At 47.7% G+C, this 22,782-nt stretch overlaps 2 protein-coding genes across 10 annotated transcripts in view; both read right to left on the bottom strand.

Annotated features, from left to right (window-relative positions):
* On the bottom strand, positions 1-12,946 carry CUNH9orf24 (chromosome unknown C9orf24 homolog). Of its 3 annotated transcripts, none has more exons than XM_045840833.1 (7): positions 12,812-12,946; positions 5,758-5,902; positions 3,383-3,495; positions 2,320-2,395; positions 1,863-2,097; positions 599-685; positions 1-146 (listed from the first exon to the last, which is right to left on the bottom strand). In XM_045840833.1, the coding sequence occupies exons 1-7, from the start codon at positions 12,944-12,946 to the stop codon at positions 59-61; spliced, it is 879 nt and encodes a 292-aa protein (XP_045696789.1). In that variant the 3' UTR covers positions 1-58. The 3 variants fall into 3 exon arrangements, with proteins under 3 accessions (XP_045696789.1, XP_045696788.1, XP_045696790.1); XM_045840832.1 differs by having other exon boundaries at positions 3,383-3,498; XM_045840834.1 differs by lacking the exons at positions 3,383-3,495; positions 5,758-5,902; positions 12,812-12,946 and adding an exon at positions 2,484-2,519.
* A 554-nt stretch (positions 12,947-13,500) lies between these two features.
* The window catches only part of FAM219A (family with sequence similarity 219 member A), a 53,015-nt gene continuing 43,733 nt past the window's right edge, over positions 13,501-22,782 (bottom strand). For 2 of the 7 annotated variants that reach the window (XM_045840746.1, XM_045840744.1), the window contains exons 2-6: positions 20,725-20,773; positions 17,888-17,990; positions 17,573-17,653; positions 16,878-16,932; positions 13,501-16,341 (exon numbers count right to left, since the gene is read on the bottom strand). In XM_045840746.1, the coding sequence (XP_045696702.1) occupies positions 16,183-16,341; positions 16,878-16,932; positions 17,573-17,653; positions 17,888-17,990; positions 20,725-20,773 (447 nt within the window). In that variant the 3' untranslated portion in view covers positions 13,501-16,182. Of the gene's footprint in view, positions 16,342-16,877; positions 16,933-17,572; positions 17,654-17,887; positions 17,991-20,673; positions 20,774-22,133; positions 22,285-22,782 lie in introns of all 7 variants that reach the window. The other 5 variants (XM_045840743.1, XM_045840741.1, XM_045840747.1 and 2 more) reach the window with 4 other exon arrangements.

The raw sequence follows: 22,782 nt of genomic DNA on the forward strand, positions 1-22,782 counted from the left end.
TTTATTTATTGCTCAACCTCCTTGGCCTGGCTGGCTCAGGCTCTACCAGCAGCGGTAGTCAGAAGGTTTCCGACACAAATTCAGGGTGGACAACATAGTTGTTTCTCTGGGCCGCACCAGTCTTCTTAAAGTGACTTGTGTCCCACCTGTGAGGAGAGATGGGCTAGCCCTTTTGGACCCTCATCTGTCTGATTCCAATTTTCAATGTCAATGCTAACCTTATCTCAACATTTTACCCCTAATGCTGGTCCAACACTGACCTCGGGTTCAACCGTCAAATTTTTTATTTCCAATACCTGCTCCCTAACATTGATTTCTTACCCTCTACTTCAAGCCCTGAACCTAAAGCGTTGATCCCTTGATTCTACGTCTAATTGCCAACCTGTAACCGCTCAATGCAGACCTCCCCGCCTTCATGGGGTCCTCTACGTCCTTGCCACTTTTCACTTCCCCATGGCACTCGCGCCCCCTGGTGGTACCTTCCAATCAGTGCATCGCAGTGGACAGTTTCCACCCCAACTAAACCCGGAGTTCCCCGCCACGCCAAGAAAACAGCCTCCAGTGTGCGTGTGCATTTGCGGGTGTGCTCCAGACTCACCTAAGGTTAGGACATGGGTAGTATGGTGGCGGGGGAGTTATGACAACACATTGCATTCCGGGCCGGTGGTCGTACGGCAATACACTCCTGGAGGAGGAAGCAGTGGGAAGGGAGGGGTCAGGCCTTTTGATTTTCCCCTACCCTCCAGCCAGGAACAGGACTCCGAGCGACGCTTCAGCAATCAGTCCTACGGCTCAGAGATTCTCCCCTCAGGCCTCCTGGCCCTTCGAGAAACCAAGAAACATCACCTCTGGGAAGACACCTGGAAGTCCCTCTCCCCGTAAGGCCTCATTTCCACTCCCAGGCTGGGCTGTGCAACATGCTGGACTCTAGGGAGGGTCGTTGAGAACCTGGGAGTTCCCGGATTCTAGCCAAGGTACTCCCCACTATCGACGGGGTGACATTTCTGAGGCTCAGGCACATTCTCTCCCCTGCCCTTGTAAGGGATAAGACCCAGTCTCGTACAAGGAATCAGTCTCTCTCTGCCTAGGAAGGAGCGGAGGGTATCACCATGGGATTAGGGACAGGGTTCGGGAATAACCCCTGCATAACTGTCTAATCTGATGTGGACATTGTTGTTTTCCCAGGTTCAGCCCTCCTTGTCTGCCGCCGGGTGCAGAGAGAAGGCTGCGCGCGCCACAGTCGGCTGCAACTGGGCACCTGGGCCTCAGTTTTTCCAGAGGTGAAAAGCGAGGCTGTCTACGTCCGGAGGTGGTGCAAGGCTCCAAGGAGGCCGGGGCCGTTCTGGTAATCCAGTCACCATTTCTTTGCTCACTTACCACTGGGCAGTAACCCTGCCCATTACTGACAGTGACCCGAGGCCCAGGAATAAAGGGCACTTCTGAGAACAGGTCCCCAGGGCCGGGTGTCCAGGTAGGGAGTGGGGCTGGAGAGCGTGGGTAGGGGATGTGACTGATGTGCAAGGTTTCTTAACAAAATCCTCCGGCGGGGCCTCCGGAAGAGATACAGGAGCCAAGTTGGCCTTGAGCACGGTTCTGGAGAGACAGGATCGGAAACTTGGGGGAATCTTCCTGCAGGTTTTCCCCCTTCCGCAGTCAGTTCAGGCCGTGGAGCGGAGGGCAGAACAGGGCGGGACCCAGTGAGGGAGCCTAGCGGGATGGAGCGGGGTGGGGCCTGGTGTAGAGGCAGGTCCAGGCTAGAAGTGGTGCGGGATAGAGAGCTTGCAGCCAGGGTAAGGCTGGACTCTGGGGACCCGGATTGTTTGGGGGCACGGCCCAGCTGAGCAGGGCGAGGCCCTGCGAACCTTACAGTCGGCTGCACTGGGTACAGAGGCCGCTGGCGGCATTCGTTGCAGGGTGCCCCGGTGACGCAGTAGTCCATCCCGCGTAGACAGTAGTGGCGGCCGGAGCAAGCGCTTTCATAACCCTGGTAGGGCAGGCGGCCCGGCAGCGGGTCTGCGCACCCGCATCGGGATGCGATCTGCGGCAGTGGTTGGCTCCGCGACAGCGAGTTCAGCATGTTCACCACCACCTCGCGCTCTGGGCCCGCAGGTCCCCAGACCCGCAGGCCCCGACAGTCACAAGAATGGGAAGGGACAGGGTGGGAGACAGGGAGAGATACAGACAAAAACAGGTAGACAGGTAGAGACAGGGTCACACCCTCTCCAGGGCCCTCGGCCTCCACCCCATCGCACAGGTCCCCACCCCACTCTCTTTCTGGCCTCCCGCCCCGTTCCCTTCCACCACCTCACCACCCGTTACCATAGGCATTGAGTCGCTCCGGCTTAGGAGGGTACTCCAACGGCATTCCTCGAACTACTGTCTCCATCCCGGCCTCCTGGAAATGGGACACAGGCTACCTCAATCTCTGACTCAGAAGGACCCTCTTTCGGGGGTTCTCCCTCCCAGAACACGCAGACCAGTACCAGGCCGCGCCTCATCCCGCCATCCACGTGCTGGCGTCTCCCCCTGGCACTGAGTGTTTAGAGTTGTCGCCGGGCAACGCGTTTACTCCGCCTACTTGGGGGGCGGGAGAAGGGAATGAAACTAGTTGGAACCCACGGGGGGACCTGAACCTCTGACAATCCTGCCTCAGCGTTTGCTTTTGATTTTACCCTTCTTTGTCTAGCTGACTCTGTCTAGCACTGTCTCCGTGTTTCTCCCTCTTTAAAAAAAAATTCGGTGTCTCTAATAGGTGTTTTCAATATTGCCTGCCCGTCAGAATCCCCTGGGAGAACTTGTGAAAAGTTCTGATTCTTGAGGAGGTTCTGATTCAAAAAGGTTCAGCCATCAGCCTACAGTTGAGAACCCCTGCTCTGGTCTCAGAGCCTCTCACGTTTCCTCTTCCCTTAGTTCTGGGGCTGCCGCTGGATTCCTTCCTCTCTCCTTGAAAGACTCTCCTATATTTATCTGCACTGCTTACGAGTGGCCTTGTTCTACCTCGGTTTGTCCTTGCTTAGGTCACAAAGGAAGAGAGAGATGAGCAGGTTGACTCAGCCTATCACTGATACTTTGGCCAGACACGTGGGAAGGAGCTAAGTGGCAAGCTTCAGGAAGGCAGCACATCAAAGAGTGCACACTAACCATGTCCCGGTAGAACCTGGCCAGAGATTGGAACCCAGAGACCCAGCACAGCTCCACTCCTGGGTTCCTTTGTCTTCTAGGAAATACAAACCCTAATTTCACATATGGGAAAGAGCCCTCGGTCATTTTTAATGGCAAAAGGATGAGTAATTAATGGTGAATTATCAGTCACTGTGGTTTGGGAGGTGCATGTGTGTGCTCGAGTGTCCGAAACCCCATCTGTGCTGGGCACAGCAGATACCTTAGGCAGCCGGGGAAGGCATGTGGTGTACTTGTTCCAGTCAGTGCAGTGGTAAGGTCCCATTCTCCATGTGTTATACCGGTCACTACACAAGTAGTTTGGGTTGCATTTGTCTGCTTGATTATAGGGGTGGAGAATAAGACAGTGTTACTCCTTACTCCATCCCAGAATCTGAGACTCCCAAAATATTTCTCCTCTGATCCCCAGCACAAAACTGGACCCCCACTGATTTCCCTCAGGCCAGTCAAAGCCCAGCTTGGTGTACACTTTTCTTAGTGAGATGTAGCTCATTTTCTACCTAAGACTTGCTTCTGAGTGGGGTCTGGATCCTTTGAGCTGATCACTTTCATACTGGCATCACCCTCTCGATAGAACCAACCTGGAAACTGGCCCTCCTCCCAGTTTCTCCCTATGTCTCATCTTCCACAACCAGTCTCTAAAGTTTGCTTATTCTGCCTCCTTAAAATCACTTGAATCTATCCTATGAGTCTCCTATAATCTCCCCTGTATCCACGCAGTGCCTTAACCAGGAGACTATATAATGTCTTGATTAATAGGATGGACTCTGCAGATAGACTGCCTGGCTTCAGGTTTTATCTCTACAGATATTAATTATATTGACCTTCACTGAGTTAATTTCACTATATCTGTTTCCTCAGTTTTAAAATGGGATAATAGTGCTATCTACTTCATAGGGCTGTTGTGAGACTGAAATGAATGAACATATGTAAAACACTTAGGACTTAGAAAACTATTATTTTATTAGCCTACTGGTCTCCCTACTTCATCTTTGAATCCTACAACCCAAACTCTACATAGCAGTTTGGGCAGTTTTCACAGATGAAAATCTGACCAGGACACTCCCCTACATAAAACCCTTCAAAGCCCCATCCACCCAATAACCTTTAAGTCTGTCCAACAAGGCCCTCTGCAATCCACTCTCCTAACAGTTTGAAAGAACACATGTGAGAGAGAGACATCAGGAATGGAGGTCTAGGAGCCCTAGAGGAAGAGCAGCTGTGTGTATGGGGCAGGGTATTGGGATTGGGAGTTCTGGGTTGGTAGGTTGCACATACTGAGTTTGGGGTATTTGGGACATTCAGGTAAAGATGACCATAGTCAGATGGAGAATAGAATTTGGATGAGAGGCCAAAGCTAGAAAGAAAGACTTGGGGTTGCAATTAAAGACATGGATTAGATAAAATGGCCTCAGGAGAGGAGTAAGGAGAGGAAAAGGCTCAGATTAGTACCCTGAGGAACCCTCATGTTTCCAGAGTGAGTGGACAAGAGACCCAGGAAATTGAGGCATCAGAGAAGCTGGAGAAGGAAGATATTTCAAGAAGTAGAGAGTGGTCAGAGAGTGAAGCGCATAGGGTAGGTCTCATAAGGTAAAGATTGAAATCTGGTGGATGTGGTAGTTAAAACCACACAAGAACAATTTTAATGTCTGAGCATAGAAGATGCAGACCCCCAATTTCAACTAGATTAAGAGTTGTCATCTGTTCATTCAACAAATACTTATGAAGCCTTGTGCTGTTCCAGATGGAGAGGGCATAGTTGTGAATGAGACAAGAACCTTTACTCTTCTGGAATGTACAGAGTGAAAGACCATTAACACCCAAGCAAATGAGAAAGACTGTTTCTCATAAAGTGTAAGGAGTGAGGAAGTAGATAGAAACAGGGAGCACAGTCTGTTTCCGAGAATCTTGGTTATGAAGGGGAGGAGGAAGAGAGAATTTTTAGGCAGGAAGATATTGGACAAGGCTTCCAGGTGGAGAGAAAGAGGTGTGGTGGGAAGAGGGATGCAGCAGAGATGGGGAACTTGATGGAACAAGATGAGAGGAACTTGATGGAACTTGATGAGAGGAAAGTGTCGCAGGTTTGATTCCCAGTCAGGGTACATGCCTGGGTTGCAGGCCATGACCCCCAGCAACCGCACATTGATGTTTTTCTCTCTATCTCCCTCCCTTCCCTCTCTAAAAATAAAGAAATAAAATCTTAAAAAAAAAAAAGATGAGAGGAGATGGCACTTGGACTTGTTCGGAGGAGGTTAATATTCCATCTCTCTAAGAATAAGATCCATATCTTACTCTTCTAGTTCTCTGGAAGGCAGCTTCCAGTCCTTTGGAAGCAGACAAATACAACAGAAAAGGAGTTCCCCAAAGGCAGGGCCTGAATCACCTCCAGGGTCAGTGTCAGGTCAGATGGTTTGGGAGTCGAGCTGGAGCAGGTGAGGTCAGAGAAGAAGCCCAGGCCATGGGTGGGAATAAGAGTGATGTATGATCAGGGTGGTCAAGATTCAAGTTAGATTCAGGTTGGGGGTCATTATTAGGGTCACTGAATGAGGTCAGGGTTGGTGAAGGGTGAGGCCCTACCTTCCTTTTGAGAGAGCCAGTATTTCTCAGGCAAGTAGGGGTGGCCTGGTATGGAACTCTTATAGCTATAGTCCCGCACAGCACATTTGACCATCTTCTGAAGGGCTTCAGGGTTCACGTGGCGCTGCCTGGTCTGAGTCAGGCCCTGTGCAAGGGAAGAGTGAAGGAAATGGCTAGGTACACAGGGACTCCATCCAGGCTTGGGGTCCTATTGGACTTAGATCAAGCCCCTATTGAGAAGGTCAGCCCTGGCCAGTGTCCTAACACCCCTCCCTATGCTAAAGGGATCCCCATGCCAGTCTTGGCCCCTCTGCATAGTTCTCTTATTTGAATTACACTTTGCTTTTCTCTCCATCCAAGGCTAGGGCCTAAAGTCAGGCATTTTCTGATATTTTCATTTCTCATCTATTGACTGGGAATTCTTTAAAGGCAGAGCTGCCTGGAGCAGGGCCTGGTGGATCACCCCCGACAGAGGAGCGGGGCCCCTGGTATAATCTTAAGCTTCAGGAAAGGCTGGCTGCCCTGGGAGCTGGCTACCTTGTGTAGGTATTTTTAACAGGACGGGCTCCCTTGAAATCTGACACCTTGAAGGAGAATGGGACTGGAGGGGCCTCTGCTTCTGAAGTGGTTCTGATTTGACCCTGACACTCACTTTGCCTTGGTCCTCATCCTACCCTGACCTTGGTTCAGGCCCTGGGCCCCTCTGCTTCTTGCAGTTCACTTCACCTTATCCCATAATTCCTTGTTGGGCTAGATCTGTGGAATCTCAGGTCAAGACCTCCCTTTGGGCTCCTTTGTCCTCAGCTGAAGGCAGAATGCCAAGTTAGTTGTGGGCCCGTAGGTGTCTGTAGGCAGCTAGTATGTAAAGGCAGTTGGGTCACAGGGGCAGGACACCCAGAAAAGCCCAGAATGGACTTCCTTATTGCGGGCAGCAAGGTGCTGGGATGGTGACACTGCCACCCACATTGCCCCCTTATGATCTAACGAGGAGAGGGTTCTCTTGGCCAGGGATGAGACCTTGCTGCTCCTAGGTCTCCAGGGATGAGACCACCCTGAAAACCCCTCAGTTAAGGGGCTTCTTGGATCCTCTGTGCCAGCTGAGGTTTTGTTCTGTGGGCAGATCCTGCCCAGTCATGTTTCATATGGGTGGAGGAGTCCTATGACTTGTCACCACCCCCCGCCCTGAACTTTACACACATTCACACGTCCACACATACACATAGATCTGTGTACCCAGATACATTCATAGACACTTACAAATGTACATCTATACATACACACTCAGACATGGACACGTATTTGCAAAGACAGTCGTTTAGAAGAACTCACAGAGATCACTTTTTCCATTCAAGCCTTCCTCAGATGTCTATAAAATCTGTAATTGTCTGCTCATGTTTATGAGTAGGATTTAAAAAGCTTATTGGAACCTCTGAGCTGTGGGTGGACTTTGTCAATCATGAGCCTCATTGTAGGGTGATCTGGCTAGACTATTTTTTACCCACTCTGTCAGTATCTGTAGGTCTTTCCTCTTGGGCTGATCATATCTTTCAGAAGGGACTCTCAATCTTTGGCCTGAGGGTAGTGACCTAGCTGCCAGTGTTCTGAGAACTAGTGGACAAGAATGCTGCTGAAGGTTTTAGCATTCAGTATACAGAGGTTCACCTGTTTTCAATATGGTACATTGCCCACAACTGGGCCTGGTATCCCCAGTCCTGAGATCCTCACCAAAAAATAAGCCCTCTGACTTTCGCAGAGATGGGGTGGGTAGTCACCCTATGAACTGCTTCTTAAACAGTTTTCAAATCATCCTTATTTTAGCCTTGGTCCTCTTCCATATTTAGTTCCAGAGAAGCCTAGTATTTATTATAATAATGCCTGAGGCTTGTGAAAATTCTGTACTTTAATGTTGATTTATGTCTTTTGTTTCTCACTGTTGACTTTGGATTCAGCTTTCTCAGATTTGCAGAGTCAGTTACTACTTATCTATCACACTTCCTACTTTCTGAAATTTTGTTGCCATGTCTCTTCTTTCTCACGATTCTTGAGAGTTTATGTCTTAAATATCCATTTACTGTAGTTGTTGAGAGTTTCAGGAGGGAGTCAATACATGTGTTTAAACTTAACCCTGAGACTTACAGTTCTTTATATATTCTATATACTAATCCTTTGTCAGTCACATGTTGCAAATATGTTCTCTCAGTTTGTGGCTTATATCTTCATTTTGTCTGTGAAATCTTTTGATGAACACAAGTTCTTAATTTTAACATAGTTGAATTTACTAATCTCTTATGTAGTGTTTTTGTGATTTAAGAAATATGTCCACACTCTAAGATAATGGAGATAACATCTTTTTTTTCTAAAAGCTATAGTTTTACTTTCCTTATTTAAGTCTTTAATCTGTCAGGTATTGCTCTGTGTGAGTTAGCGATCAATTTTAGTTTTGTTTATATGGATAACCAATTGTCCCATTGAGTACCTATCTTCTCACACAGATTTGTGACACCAAGCCTGACATAACTTTTCCCATAGCTTTATTTTCCGTCAACTCTGTTGGATATTGTCTCCATATGTGTGTGGCTCCAATTCTGATCTGTTTTATTTCATTAATAAATTTGCCTATCCATACAGTAATAGTATGCTTAATGCATTTATATAGTTTGATAATAAATATTAATATCTAATTGGCAAGTCCTCTTCTTTTTTCCGTGTGTTTTAGCTATTTCTTGAGCCTCTGATCCTCTCTATAAATTTTAGAAACAGCTTGTCAAATTCTTGAAAAAGATCTTGAGATTATTTTAGTGACTTTTCCTATCCACAAGCATGTGATATCTCTCCATTTAAGTATTTTTAAAAATATTCAAAGTTTTATAATATAATTCATATAGTCTGCACACAGATTTATTTCTACTTTTATTTTTGTTGCCAGAATATGTATATTTTAAATTGTTTCCTAAATATTTGTTGATGTAAATATGTGATTGTGATTGACTTTATATTAATCCAATTTTCTAAATTCTTATTCTAATAATTTTTTTAAAGATTTTATTTATTTATTTTTAGAGAGGGAAGGGAGGGAGAAAGAGAGAGAGAGAAACATCAATGTGTGGTTGCTGGGGGTCATGGCCTGCAACCCAGGCACGTACCCTGACTGGGAATCGAACCTGCGACACTTTGGTTCGCAGCCTGCGCTCAATCCACTGAGCTACGCCAGCCAGGACAAGTAATTTATAGATACTATATACACAACTGTATCATCTGTGAATGACAGGTTTTTATTCCTTTCCTATCATTGCATGTTACATGATATTATTTTCCAATATACAACTTACCTGATATTGTTTTCCAATATTTTGGTTTTTTATATAAATTTTAAAAAATAAGTCATTATAATTATTTTCTATAATTATTTGCTTAAATTTATCTCATCTTTGCCAGTTTCCTAGCTCACCATTTCTTTTCGCATCTCAGACTGTTCTTTCTGTGGTAATTTTTGTTCTACCCAAAGTATGTCCTTTAGAATTTTCTTTACTATGGGTCTGATGGTAGTAAACATTTTATTTTTTGTTTGCCTGGAAATGTATTTATCTTTTTTCTTTATTTTGTTCCTGAAATGAGAACACTTGGCAAACAACTTTTCTCTGTTTTTAAGGTCATCTCTGGAGCTGGTGTTGTGCAGTTCACGGTGAGGTACCTAAGTGTGGAATTCATTCTATTCATTCTGTAACTGTAGATTAATTTTTTTCATTAGTTCTGGAAAATTCAGAGCTTTTTCCTCTTTAGATGATGCCTATTCTTTCTGTTTTTTCTTTTTGGGACTCCAAATAGATGTGTATGGATCTTCTTCCATATTTCACATTTCTTAATGTTTGTTTCATATTTTCTCTGTCTCTCAGTGCTGCATTCTGGAAATTTTCTTTCATTCTCTCTTTCATTTCACTGATACTCTTAAGCTGTGTCTAATCTGTTCTTTAACCCATTCACTATCCCAGATGGATATTTGGTTTTAACACATATAGTTTTTATTTTTAAGATTCCCATTCAGTTCTCCTTTACGTTTGTCTGGTATTTTAAATATATAATCTCTTGTTGTTTGCTCATTTTGATAATTCCACATTTTATTTGGAAAAATTCACGATTATTTTGTACTCTTTAACTGTTAATTCCAATATCTGAAGTCCTTGGAGGTTTAAATCTGTTGTTTCTGCTGGCTGTCAGTGGTGGTTTGTTTTCTTATATCTCTTAATTGTGAGCTCTGATTTGATTAACCTTACTCTGAAGGATACCTAGAAACACACATTGAAGATATTTTTCACCATGAAAGCTATACATTCATCATGTGTGTGTATGTGTGCACACTCTGGGGAGCAAGAAGCCAGAGGTTACTGAACTTTCAGGTTCAGTTTGGAATTTACAGGTTTAGTTCCTCCACCTTTTGGCTAGCTTAAAGCTTAAACTCCTGCTGGTAGCGCTGATATTGGCTTTTGTCTTCAGGGCAACTCCAGTTTTTAAGTATACTTATCACTCACCTTCATGAGAGTCCAAAACAAAATAAAAATTAATTTTTATGCAGGACCTCACTGTTTTGAAGCAGGAGGAACTTTCAGTTTCTGGACCACCATTCTGCCAGAAACAGACGACTTTCCTTCATTTTTAATTCCACTGCTATCTGGCTTTCACTCCTCACTACCCACCGAAGCTCTCTGGCCAGGTTACTACATCCAAGAGATTCCTTTCTGTGTCGACAACATTGATACTGACCTTTGTCTAACAATGCTATGTTGACTGGTTTCTCTTTGACCTTCCTCATATCACTCTGTCTCCTTTTATGGCTCTTCTTGGTTTACCTACCCCTTAAATATTGATATTCTCCAGAGGTCTGTCATTGGCCATTTTCTTACCCTTCCTTGGCAATCCTATTCATCCCTATGACTTTAGTTACCACCTGTGCACTGATTTAAAAATCTATATCTGGAGTCCTAACATCTTTCTTTTGCTTCAGAGCTAAGTATATCCAACTATCCACCAGAATTTTTTTCTGAAAGTCCTTAATTATTTTTGTCCCAAATGAACTCCAAATCTCTCTCTATGATCTGTGATTCCAAATCTCAGTTAGTAGCACTACTGTTCCTCCAGGCGCCAGAACCCCAAAGCCAGGAATCAATCCTAATCTCTTCCCTCCTCTTTATATCCTGATGGTAACCAAGATATGTTGACTATTTCTTAAAATTTCCTTCTATCGATTATGGAAGAGCAGGCAGGCACTCTCATATTTTGCTGGTGGGCATGTAAATTATCACAAACCTTTTTACAGCAATTTGAAGTATATATGAAAAGTTTTAAAAATGTGTATATCTTTTCTCCTACCAATTTAATGTCTAGGAATTTATTCTTAGGGAACAGGTGATGTATACAAAGATAATTTTGTATTAGCAAAATTATATGAATACTCTAAACTTCCAATAATATATGACTTCTTAAATATATTTTGGTACATGCATAAAATAAAATACCTAAGGTCATGAAAATTATAAAATGTTTTGGATGAGGAAAATGACCTGATATATGGCTATATATTAAAAAACTTTCAAGATTAAAAATATTAGTATACAATATGACACCTTTTTCATAAAAAATATTTGCTTCCTAAGAGCATGTAATAATAAATTAACAGTGGTTATTTAGGGTAGTGAGATTATAGGCTTTTTCTTTGTGTCTCTTTGAGTTATCACCATGTTCTGCATTGAGCATATATTTATTTTATAATTATAAAAATTATTTTAAAAACTGTTGCCTATATTTAGGACTTCCAATCAAAGTGGAGGATATGTCAGCTGTAATTGAAAAATAAATTTAAAAAAAGAAAAATTCTCTTTTATCCAACAAAGTCCCTTTTCACTGCCACAGTGTCTCCTCGTCTCTCACCTACATCCTCCTCCCTCATCCTTTACCATCTCACTGGGCTTCCTGCCCTCAGCCCCAGCCCCTCCAATCTCCTGCCACTGTAGCTGGAGTGGCATAACTCACAATCTAATCATGTCACTCACAGATTAAAAAACCTGGAGCATTATGTTCTAGTTGCTTAACACAGCCTGAGGCCCTCTGTGGTCGCAGGTTCCTCTCTTATGGTAGGGCAAGCCTCTCCGGGTGCTCCAGCAGTTCTCAGTTCTTGGTGGGTCCCTGCCCTCAGGCTGCCCTTTCTTATGCCTTTCCTCTGCTGGAAGCCCCCTCCCCCTGGCTCTCTTAGTAGATCTGCCTTTCAAGTTCTGGGAATGTTCTCCCCTTCCCAGCTCTTATACCAGCGCCTATGCCTCTGCTGTTCCGCACGGGGCAACCCTACTTAGTTCATTTGTTTGCTGAGAGTTTCTGAAAGGCAGGGTTGGGCCCTTCATTGTTGTATCCACATTGTGCCTGGCACTTGTAGATCCCCAACAAAGTTTGTTGGATGGTGCACACAGATAAATTCCCTTAGGCAGTCAGTTAGATTCACAAATCTCTCCATTTTGTGCAAGCTGCACAGACACACTTGGCTACCTGTCTTCAAGTACAGACACACATCTACAAGGAGACTGTGATACACATGCATGAAAACATGCCCGTTGGACATTTTCTGGCATATCCCACTGGCAGCCTCGGTACCTTTGCACTTCCTGATCGTCCTGCCGGGAACTCTATTCTTTCAGCCCTTCACACGGCTCTCATCTAGGTCTCTCATCTAGGTCTTCTGTGACCTCTCTATTTAAGTAGCTCTCTCTGGTTACTTTCCATTTCCATTACCCTCTTCCTTTTATAGTGCTTTCGATAATTTATAAATGTCTTGTTCATTTCTTGATTATTATCTAACTCTTTCCATCTCCTACCCTGGTGTAGTAGGCACCATGAAGGCAGGATCTTGTACTATTTTATATATTATTATAAATTCCACACCTAGGCAAAAGAATAAAAAACACACATGCAAAGCTACAAATAATTACAAACTTAATGACAGCCACACACTGCTGTTCACCCAGACAGGCATGGCCGTACACACTGGCCTGTCCCCCCAACCTCTACTTACCGGGGTCACAAACTTGTTGGCTTCCCAGGCCCACAGAGGTGGGTCCTTATAGACCTCCTTGATGGAGGTAGGAGCCCTGTAGGAGTCAGTGTAGGTGCTGATAGGGGTCTTGGTCTTTTGGGAGAAGAGGAACATGGTGGGGTTTAGGGAGTGCTGTGGTGGGCTCTACCTACCAAGGGCTCCTCGCAAACCATCAGTGACCATCCCCTCTCCCAGAAAGCCCACACCTCTAGCCCAGCAGGTGCCCCTAGCTGCTGTGACCCCTGCTCATGTGAAGGATCTCTCAACATCCCTCTCCCACAGCCTTCCTGCTTCTACCCCACCCCGCTTCCCTCTCCAGGGTGGGCACTGCCCATTATGATATCACCTGGCTTAGTCCCAGCCCTGGAGAGGTAAGGCCAATTCTCTCCCTACTTTCAGTCTCTTCCTCCTTCAAGCCTCTAAATAGAGCCCAATTTCTAGGAGTTCAGAGGCCCCTGGAGATCTATGCCAAGCTTCTCACTTTGATGAAGAGACAGGGAGGTTCCGAGGGGCCAAGTGACTCACCAAGGTCATGCAGCAGGTCAGTGGCAGGCCTGGCCTGGGAACCCATGAACGGAGGTAGAGTGAAATGTACATTCAGAGGATCAGCTTTCTCCCCTTCCCAGCCCATGTGCCCCTTGCCCACACCCCAGGTAGGGAGCTGAGGCTGGCTTGTTTGATGCTTTTAATATCATTATTTGTGTTACACGATACACAATCAAGGATGATGGTCAATACTGCGATGGAAATGTTAAAAAAAATATTATACACGGCTCATGTCTTCCACACACCTTCCTGGAAATAAATTAGTGAGCGCGGAGAAACCTGGCTGGGTGGCAGCCAGAGCTGAGGGTAGAGGGAGTGTTAAGGCAGTATCTACAAGGGGGAAGGGTGGCAGGGGGCAAGCTAAGGCCTCAAGTCCTCCCCTTCATCCTCCAAGACACTTCCTAGACCCAGAAGGTGCTGGCTGCCAGCTTTCTACCTCTCCCCACCACCTACCTGTACACTGCTCTAGTTAGAAACTCTTGCCTGCCAGGAAACTAGGCATGTCCTGTGAAAAGGGAGCTTTTCCCTAATTCCTCAGGGCCAGAGGGCCATAGTCACACGGGAAATCAGCAGCAAAGGTCTGAATGAGCCCTGGAGGCGGCCCTGTCTGGAAAAGAGGAGGTACCCATGTTCTGGAAGGGTGAGTCAAGGAGCCCAGGTGGTGGTGACAGTAGTAGGAGGCTTGGCTCTGGGGCCTGGATGACAGGGTGTAGGGATCTGACCAGAGTGGGAGAGATGGGCACAGATGGGGGCTGGTATGGGCCTTGTGGGCCCCACAGGGACCGTCTCTGTCCTTGCCTCCCTTTGGCATTTTCTCTTCATCTAACCAGGGCCACTGTACTAGAGGAGGTAGGGGTGGGTTGGAGGAATTGAGGGTGGAGAGCTGCATCTCAGCACTTTGAAGCTGGTAGCCCCTGGGTGTGGTGCAGGGAGAGCTGCTACCCTTCCTAAGCTAGCAGCCTTGCTCTTTCCTCTCATTGCCCTCTCTCCCTTCCAGGTCCCACCTCCCAAGGCTGGCATCCGGAGAAGGGGCTGTGGGATGACAGCACTGAAGAATGGCGGGCATACACCCTGGCCCTGGGATATGTGGTTTGTGGGGCATAGACCTGAGCGGTCTTAGGCTAACTGTGCTTTCATTTTTCTTCATATGGGGGCAGGTCTATATTGCCCAGTCCCAGGGGAGGGCCTTGATCACCTCCTCCATCTTGACTTTCATCATCAGCTTTTCTGGCATCTTCCCCACTCCAGCAATGGCAGCAGAAGCAGTAATACACACATTCTGACTCATAGACACCTCATATAGCTACACACACTATATATACTCACATACATACTATATACCCACATACATATACGCATTCATAGACACACGCGTGCATTCCCAATAGATCTGCATGCACTCAGGACATACGCAGGTCCCATAGACCTTCCCCTTCTCCTTTCACACGGACATACAACTCAGGAAGCCTCCCAGGTATACTCAAAGACATACAGAGAGTTCCCTCTATACCTCCACAGAAATGCCTATCAAAAATTCCTCCAGAACATTAATAATTTCAGACGCTGCTCATTTTACAGTTGAAACCCAGTGAACACAAGTGGCTTGCTGAAGACCACAGGGACAGTGCCAGAGCCAGGACTAGAACCCAGGCTTCTGACCCCCAGTGCAGGGCTCTCAGTCCACTGCACTGCTGCACAGCCTCTCACACTGTTAGCAGACCACACAGCCACTTCCTCACCATCTCTGACAGAAACAGACATTTAGAAAGACAGGCCCAACACAGAGACACAGAAGCACACCTGCACAGCTTCAGGCACACACACAGTCTGCCAAGCTCTCCCTGCCACACACATGTGGCCACAGTGTTCTCCTAAGCTTGCTTCCTTAAAAATTCGCACTGGGGAGAAGGATCTGAAATCTTAGGCTAGACTGAGATGGGAATAGGGCATTCGAGGCCCACCTTACCTCCTGCTTCCAGCCTGGGACAGAGGCCAATGAACAGAAACTGTGTGTGTGTGTCTGGGAGTGGGACGGGGTGGGGAGGTGTATTGGCAGAGAGATGAATTGGTTAGGGGCCGGTGAGAATAGATCATATCATCTCAACCATCCCAAATTCTGGCCTCTTTCTAAGACCCACTTTACTTTCTAAGAGAACTAAGAGAACAAGGGAGGAAGGGGTGAATAGAGCAAAGAGAAGGAAGAAGGCAGTGATCTGATAGGTGGGGGACAATATTCCACTGGGCGACTTTGCCAGGCTTCCCATCTAGAGATGAGGGGAGAAATGCAAATAGGTACACGGGCAGGCAGGGGGTGCTGGAGGGGGCTCTAAGGTACTGGGCCCTGCCCCACTGCCTTGGGGCCTTTCTCCCTCAAAGCCCTTTTCCTTACTGGGCTGGAGGATTCATGGCTTTGCTGGGGTGGGGCCAAGCCCCTGGCTTTGATCCCTCTCCCCACTTCACTACTGTCAGCCTTCTGCTGTCCAGCCCCCCACTCCCCCACTGGACTGCAGCTTTGGGAAGGTGGACAAGGTGCTGGGCAAAGTCCCCCAAGTAACTGAAAAAACAGCCCCTTCCCCTCCTCAGCCCCTGGGGTGGAGAGAGACCCGGTTTTGGTTTCTCCGGCTCCATGAACACACAGAGGTACACGTCCTACCATAGGAGGAAGCAATGACTTTTACGAGGTTGGTGGCTGTAGGGGACGCAGGGCCGGGGGGCAGGCAGAGGAGCTGGGGAGGGGTCGGCCCCTGCCCAGTCTGACCTGGCCCGCGGTGGCCCGGCTCCGTTGACTGTGGCAGCCCTACCCGCTACTGAATGTGGCAGGCAGTGGAGGACGTGGCCTGGCAGCACATGCAGGTGGGGTTCACAGACTTGGGGGGAATGAGGTCCAGGTCCTCGTCATCAGGGATCTCGTCTAACCGGTAGCCATCCTTCAGCAGCTGGATGTTCAAATCTTGGTTGATCTGCTGTAGACAAAGGGGAGGGAGGTCAGGCTCAGGGCGACCCAGAGGCACCAACCACAGCCTGGTGGCATCCCCAGGCCTTCATCCCCCCAGAGCCATCCCCTCCCAGCTCTCTCTGATATCCCTGGCTTCACCACTAATTCAGTTGTGGCCTGGCTTTCTTTACAGACCCTTCCTTGTGACACACCCCACCCCATTCTAAGGGCAACTTCTCACCTCAGGTCCTGCCTCTGTCAGGGCCCTGCCCCTATTTCAAGCCCATCTTCATAAGGTGTCACCTGTTTTTCACACTGCATTCTATTTCACCCTGGGCTGAACCCGCCTCAAACCCCAGCACCCACTAACTTGAGGCCAGAGTCTGGCCACCTCACCTTTTTTCAGACTGCCTTCCCAGGCCGTACCCTGTTAAGTCCCTGCTGCTCCCACAGGGGCTCTGCCTAGCTTTGCTCATAGCTCCCCTCGGGTGTGATTTGGCACCAGATCCTATCCCTTCTCCCAGGAGGAGGGGTGTGTCTAGGGTGGGAAGGGTGGGGCCTCACCTCAGCAGAGGAGTAGCCAGAGGAGGAGTATCTGGACATGTCAAAGTCATCATCGCTAGCCATGGAGGAAAGAAGACAGAGGGGAAGTGATTTCTGGAAATTAAATAGAAAACTCCCTGCACTCCCACCCCCATCAGTCAACACCAACCCCTCCCCCACACCTCCAAATAAACAGCATGGTCTAAGTAAAAACTGTGCTTGCTGTGCAAATGCAGTTTTAAGATAAGTCCCCTAGCCCCCCACCCCCCACCGCCTTTCTAAATAAACTGTCACCTTTAACTTCCTAAATAAAGATGCTATTCCTTTTCCCCAACCCTCCCCCTCTTTCTCTAGGCTCAAATTACCCTGGCTTGTCAGGTTTCCCAAAGTCCTGGTCAGCCAGGTGTGTGCCCAGTGGTAAGGCTGTTCCCTTGCAGGGGACAGGGCAGTAAGCATCGAATCAGGGCCCATTCTCAAGACAGCCATTGGATCAGTTGTCCCGGACCGCAGCAGACTGTGTCAGTCCGCTTTTCCTCTCTCTGCCTTTCCCCATCTCTGGGTAAAAAAAATTCCACTCCCTGGGAGAACTCCTGGCTATCCAAAGAACATCCGAATTCTGACAATAGAACAGTTGTGGCCTGTACAGTCCACTCCATGTTCATACATCAGCCAGATTCCTGTGGCTTGCCCAGCTGCCCCAACATCCCTGTACACACCTGTCAGTGTCAAGGGCTACCAGTGGCTTCTCATCTGGGCTCTGGTCAAGCGAAGAATAGCCTTTATTGGGAACGACCAGCCTGTGTGGAGAATTTGGGGGATTGGATTGGCAACTGGGTCACACAAGCCTGGAAAGGGACTGGTTTGGGCCCTGCCCCACCACTTCCCTCCCCCCACCCCCTTGGACCCTGTTGAGATTCTCTCCTCTCAGAGAGGGGCTGGGCCTGAGGAAGGAGGGAAGTGGGGAAGGCTCAGGACCAGGAGAGATACATGCTGGCTGGCAGGGTCCAGGTGGGGTGGGGTGGGGCCTCTACCTTGTCCGGGCCATGACATTGTTCTTCTTGGGTTGCTGCATGACAGGGCTACCCATACTGCCATTCTTCAGGGAGCCCTTCCGGGCCAGCTCCCGTTGCTTCTCTGCAGGGGAACAAGGGAAGGAAGCTGTGTCCTGCCCCCAGGGCCATCCTACCTTACTGCTGGGGACAGCCTAGGCTGGGCCTCCATTGGGAAACCCTTTGCTTCTCTAGGAGCTGTGGCAGGGGTCCCAATTCCAGGCCCTGCTGTTTGGTGGAGACAGTACTTGGCCCTACACAACCCAAAACAGATAGTGAGGGACAACGGAAGGAGGCTGACCCGTCTTCCAGGAGCTGTACTCCCATGTGGAGCAGCAGTAAGTGTACGCCTGCTACCAGAGAAAGGATAGAGGCAGAGATGGATGCAGCAGAAGGATGGAACAGTCAGGCTTTCCTGAAGATGATACCTTTAGAGGTAGAGAGAGCAGGGCATTCTAAGAAGGTGGGATAGTGTATACAAAAAATGCATTTAGAAGTGAGCATAACAAGTCTGGATCTGGATGGGATGGAGGGGTGCAGATGGAGGGAGGATAAGTTGAAAAAGTAGGATAAATTTATTCAGTCACTTATTAACAACATCTGTGTCACCAGTCCCCAGGTCCTGTGCTGAGGGGTTGGGGACTTGCTCTGATTACAAACCCAGGGCATGAACTTAAATGCCAGATAGAGGAGTTTGGGATTAGTGTGGAAAGAAAAGGAGCGACTGAAGGTTGTGGAGTGGGAGAGGCAGGATGGGGCTGGCAGGGTCAGGGGCAAGAGGCTGTGGGAGCCCCTCTGGCTATGCTTCTGACTCCTCTGCCAGCCTCTGCGTTCTCCGAGGCTCCAGTGCCTACCAGATTCATGGGGCTGGCCAACCGGTGACCTGTCTGGTGTGTGGCATAGTTACCAGTAGCTGCGCTGCCTGGGCTCTGGAGGAGACCTGTCAACCCTTTCCTACTCATCTCAAGTAAAGCTCAAATGTAGGGTAAAGGACTATTTTGGTAGAGAGGGATGCTAGGGGAAAGCTCTCATAAAATAACGGCAAGCTCCGCAGAGGAAGTATGGTTGGGCATTTCCAGCTACTGTGACTCTGGAGTTTCCCCAGACTGCTGTATCTTTTAGCCTCTCACCTCCCAGTCACCGACCCTTTTTCTTTGCCATTGCTCATCAGCCTCTAGTTTTCCTCCCTGCCTCTTTTCAGCAGGCAGCAGCTACCATTACTACTCCAAGCCTCTAGGGGGTGCAATTTGCTTTAAAATGGTGGTGATTTTTCCCTTAGTGCAACTGAGACAAGGTCGTGAATTTAAATGAGGAGCTTTGGTGGTAATCTGATGGAAAGGGGAAAGAAGTGTTATTTTAAAAGTATGTTGGAATTGTTTAAAAGTGAAAAATGCAAACAATATACTGGCAAAACCAAATTACAGTCTACTATGCAACCATTTAAAAGAATGAAATAATTATATACTGACATTGGAAGGGGCTCCAAGACATTAAGAGAAAAACAAAACCAAGAAAGTTTCAGATAATGTTAAAATACAGAATAAAACTAAAAAAAAAACAAGCTTTAAAAAGTTTGGAATGATTATCTTGGGAGGAGAATGTGATGGGGGAGAGTAAAAGAAGTTCTACTTGTTAAAATACCTGTATTTTAAAATTAAACAATAATACATAAAACTTGCTGCAGTATGAGTTTGGTGTCTTTGGAAAATGAACAAATTCCATTGAGAGAACTGCACTCTCATTTAGAAAAACAGCCTGAGGGGTTCCCTAGGTAGGGTCTGAAAGGAGAGAAGCAAGGTAAAAAAAAAATTAAAGAACAAAACTATGTGAAAAGGAGTCCTGGCACCTGCAGTGCGTGGAGGTTTTAGCGCAGATGGGTAAGGGCTCTGCTGAGGGGCCCACCACTGGTGGGCAGCTCGAGCCTGAGGAGAAAGGGATGGCGGAGGAGATTTGAAGGATAGCAATGACTTGTGTTTAATTGTAAACCCTTTCCTGGATGTACTGTGTTGTAATTCCTCTTCACAAAACCCAATCTTTAGTAGAAGTCTATTATATGATGCAGCCTGGATGAGCAAAACTCTAGTCCCTGAAGAGAGAGGGGCAGTGTTTGGCCTAGGGTGGGTGGGAACAGCAGCAGCAGAAGCTATGGGCAGTCGGTGGCTGGGAGCCAAGTGACTTCAAAGAGAAGGCTGTAGCATAAACTGACTTCAGAGTGGACATGAGAAAAACCCCAAGGGAAAGGTGACCCTGGAAAGGGGGGAAATATTTGAGTTTACTAAATCAAAAACAACGAAGAGAGAATTCCCCCAAACAGGAGCCAGTCAGTTCCAGGGATCTCCGGATGAGCTGAGGAAGGAGTGTGGAGAGGGCTCGGCTTCTAGGCTTTGGAATCCTCTTTCCTTCCTAACCCTCAGACATAGCAACTAACACCCCATCTCTAAGGAAACTTCTCAGCCTGGTTCAGTATTTAATGGGACTTCCGGCCCTCTCTCTAGGGTTCCATGTTTTTATCCCTGCAGCTACCCCGTGGAATAACTGGAGCCATGTTGGCCTCAAAGATGCCTCCTAGAGTTTTGGGTCCTGCAGAGAACTGTAACTTCCTTCGTTGCCTTGCAGGAGACAAGGTACCTGGCAGTGCCAATGACTTGGTGGCTTGAGTCTTGGAATGAGTTAGCCTGAGTTGGTTTATCTGTGGCACCTCGTTGCAGACCCAGCCCAGAGCACCTTGTCCACTCCCCACATCTCTCTTACCCGCCAGACCCACTCACCCAGCTTTACTTGGAGCGGGGATGGTTTGTAATTCATGGCTACTGACTCACCCTCCCGGCCATCACAGTCCCCGTCTGAGATGGAGCTGGCAGCTGGGTCCTGGCGAGGAGAAAGCAGAGAGATAGGGAGTTGTTAGGAAGTGAACCCAGGGGGCTGCTCTCAGCACTGAAGCTGGCCTTCCCACTTATACCCTGGGTCTCTGAGGGCAATTGTTCCTGGCAGCAAGCAGGAGATTCAGGGAGGGAGAGGCAGATTCATCCACCTTGAGAGGAAGACCCTGCACTGGGTAGAAAAGGCAAGAATCTCAGCCTCACTTGCACTCATCTAGGTGTCTATCTTCAAAGTCCTGTGTAATTCAGCCTCCACTAGAAAGCCCACTGTAATTCTTTAAACCCACGGGACCTCCTTCTCCAGCCTCCCAAACAAGTTTCCTGCTCCTCTGGGCCTTTCCTGTGCTCTTGTTTGGAAAGGTCTTTCTAGGTTCCCGTGAGTTTAAGTCTGTGTTAGGTCAGAGTTGGTGTTCCCCAAGAGAGGCCTTGTCTTTGTTTCCCCTAGCACTGGACAGGTCCCTTCACAGGATCCAGAGAACTGACTGGCCAAGTCAGGTCATACTTCATGGCTGCAGCTACTGGACAAAAAAAAGTTCTCATGAGGATTTCTCTATTTCACAGATGAGTTCTAAAGAGTGTCTTTTGGTAAAGCCTGAAAGTTTGGCTGAGTATGCTAGGTGAGAAGACAAATAATGATAAATCAGCTGGTGGCCAGTTAGTCCTGTGCTGCTTGTTCCTTAATCTAGCCTCACTAGATTATCCCTTCAAAATACCACAAACCTATGCTACAAGACCTAGGGTCCTGGAGCACCCTGCTTCAGTCAGTTGGAAGGGGCTGGAGTTGTTCACATTCTTCACGAGAAACTGATGACCCATTGATATGAGTGCTGCCATCCAAGGTGTCTACATAGGACCAGAATTTGAGGACTGCTCTGCTCAGAAAGGGTCGAGTGCTGCAGGGTGGGTCCAAGGCTGTGCCTGTTCTGATTCTGGGGATGCAGAGAACAGACAGGCAGGTAGAGTGCTCCAGGACTGGTCCCACAGAGATAGGCTCAGAGATCTGAGTGGCTGCTGATGACTCAGCAAGGGAAGGATGTATAACAATTATGGTGGCTTTTGGTCCCTTTAGAATGAGGCAGTAGAAATGAAAACATGCTTGTTACTAAAGGGAAAGGGAAAAGTCTAGAATGTTTGGGAGGAAAATACTGACCTTCTTTGTGTTCTCTCAGGCTACCCAGAGTGCAGGGCTGTGTTGCCACAGTAGTTTACAAGCTCCAGAGGGCAGAACCCAGGCTTCTGTCCTCTGTTCTGACCCCCCCCCCAGCCCTTAGCTGTGGTTAATGACAAACAGTAGGAGGCTCTGCTCAAAAGGGTCGGGTGCTGCAGTGGTAACTTCCCATGCCACAAACCTTTCCAATCCTTCATCCTCTGCCTCTTTGGCTCAGCTCCTCCTTGGGAGACTCCTTACTGACAGCACCTGTCCCTTGCAGCCTTGGAGAAGCAAGCCTCTAGTGGGTTTTACATGGCTCTCTGGAGGCAAAATAGCCTCACAAGTGCTACCTGTAGGAGACATGGAGACCTGAGAGCTAGGCTCTGGCTTTCCCCTTAGGCCGCAGGGAGGGCTCACTCCCAAAGCAGCCTGAGGGGGGCTTCCAAAGGGTAAATCCCATAAAAGTAACTATGGGACCCCACCAGGGAAGCATTACCACCTTCCCAATTTCCTCAGTCACATTACTTTTTCTGTAGCATTTGTCACATGTCATACATACAGCATCTACTTGGAAACCGTTTCCTTCACTGGCTTTTGGAACACTCATTTCTGTCTCATCCCAAAGCCCTTTGTTTCCTTTGCAGGGTCCTCACCTCAGCCCCCATCTCTCCCTTTGGGGAACACTGATATCTCCTACAGTTTGGATTAATACATTTACGCTGGTAACTTCTAAGTCTATGGCCTTCCAATCACGCATCTCCTGCATAACCCTCCACCCCATCTATCCCATGAGAGTTCTAAGCCTCACTGTCCTTTCCCTGGGCTGACTTTTAAAGCATAAGCCCTCA

Source organism: Phyllostomus hastatus, unplaced genomic scaffold (assembly GCF_019186645.2).
Source record: "Phyllostomus hastatus isolate PE091 unplaced genomic scaffold, TTU_PhHast_1.1 phas_contig_34, whole genome shotgun sequence".
Classification (NCBI taxonomy): domain Eukaryota; kingdom Metazoa; phylum Chordata; class Mammalia; order Chiroptera; family Phyllostomidae; genus Phyllostomus; species Phyllostomus hastatus.

What these genes read in the sequence shown, in the direction of transcription:
- CUNH9orf24 (XM_045840832.1), bottom strand. Translation starts at nt 12,946, where the DNA reads ATGTTCCTCTTCTCCCAAAAGACCAAGACCCCTATCAGCACCTACACT. An exon ending in CCAGTGCAGCCGACTGTAAG is followed by an intron (nt 686 to 1,862) that starts GTTCGCAGGGCC and finishes TTCCTCCTCCAG; the next exon opens with GAGTGTATTGCCGTACGACC. An exon ending in TACCCATGTCCTAACCTTAG is followed by an intron (nt 147 to 598) that starts GTGAGTCTGGAG and finishes CTCTCCTCACAG; the next exon opens with GTGGGACACAAGTCACTTTA.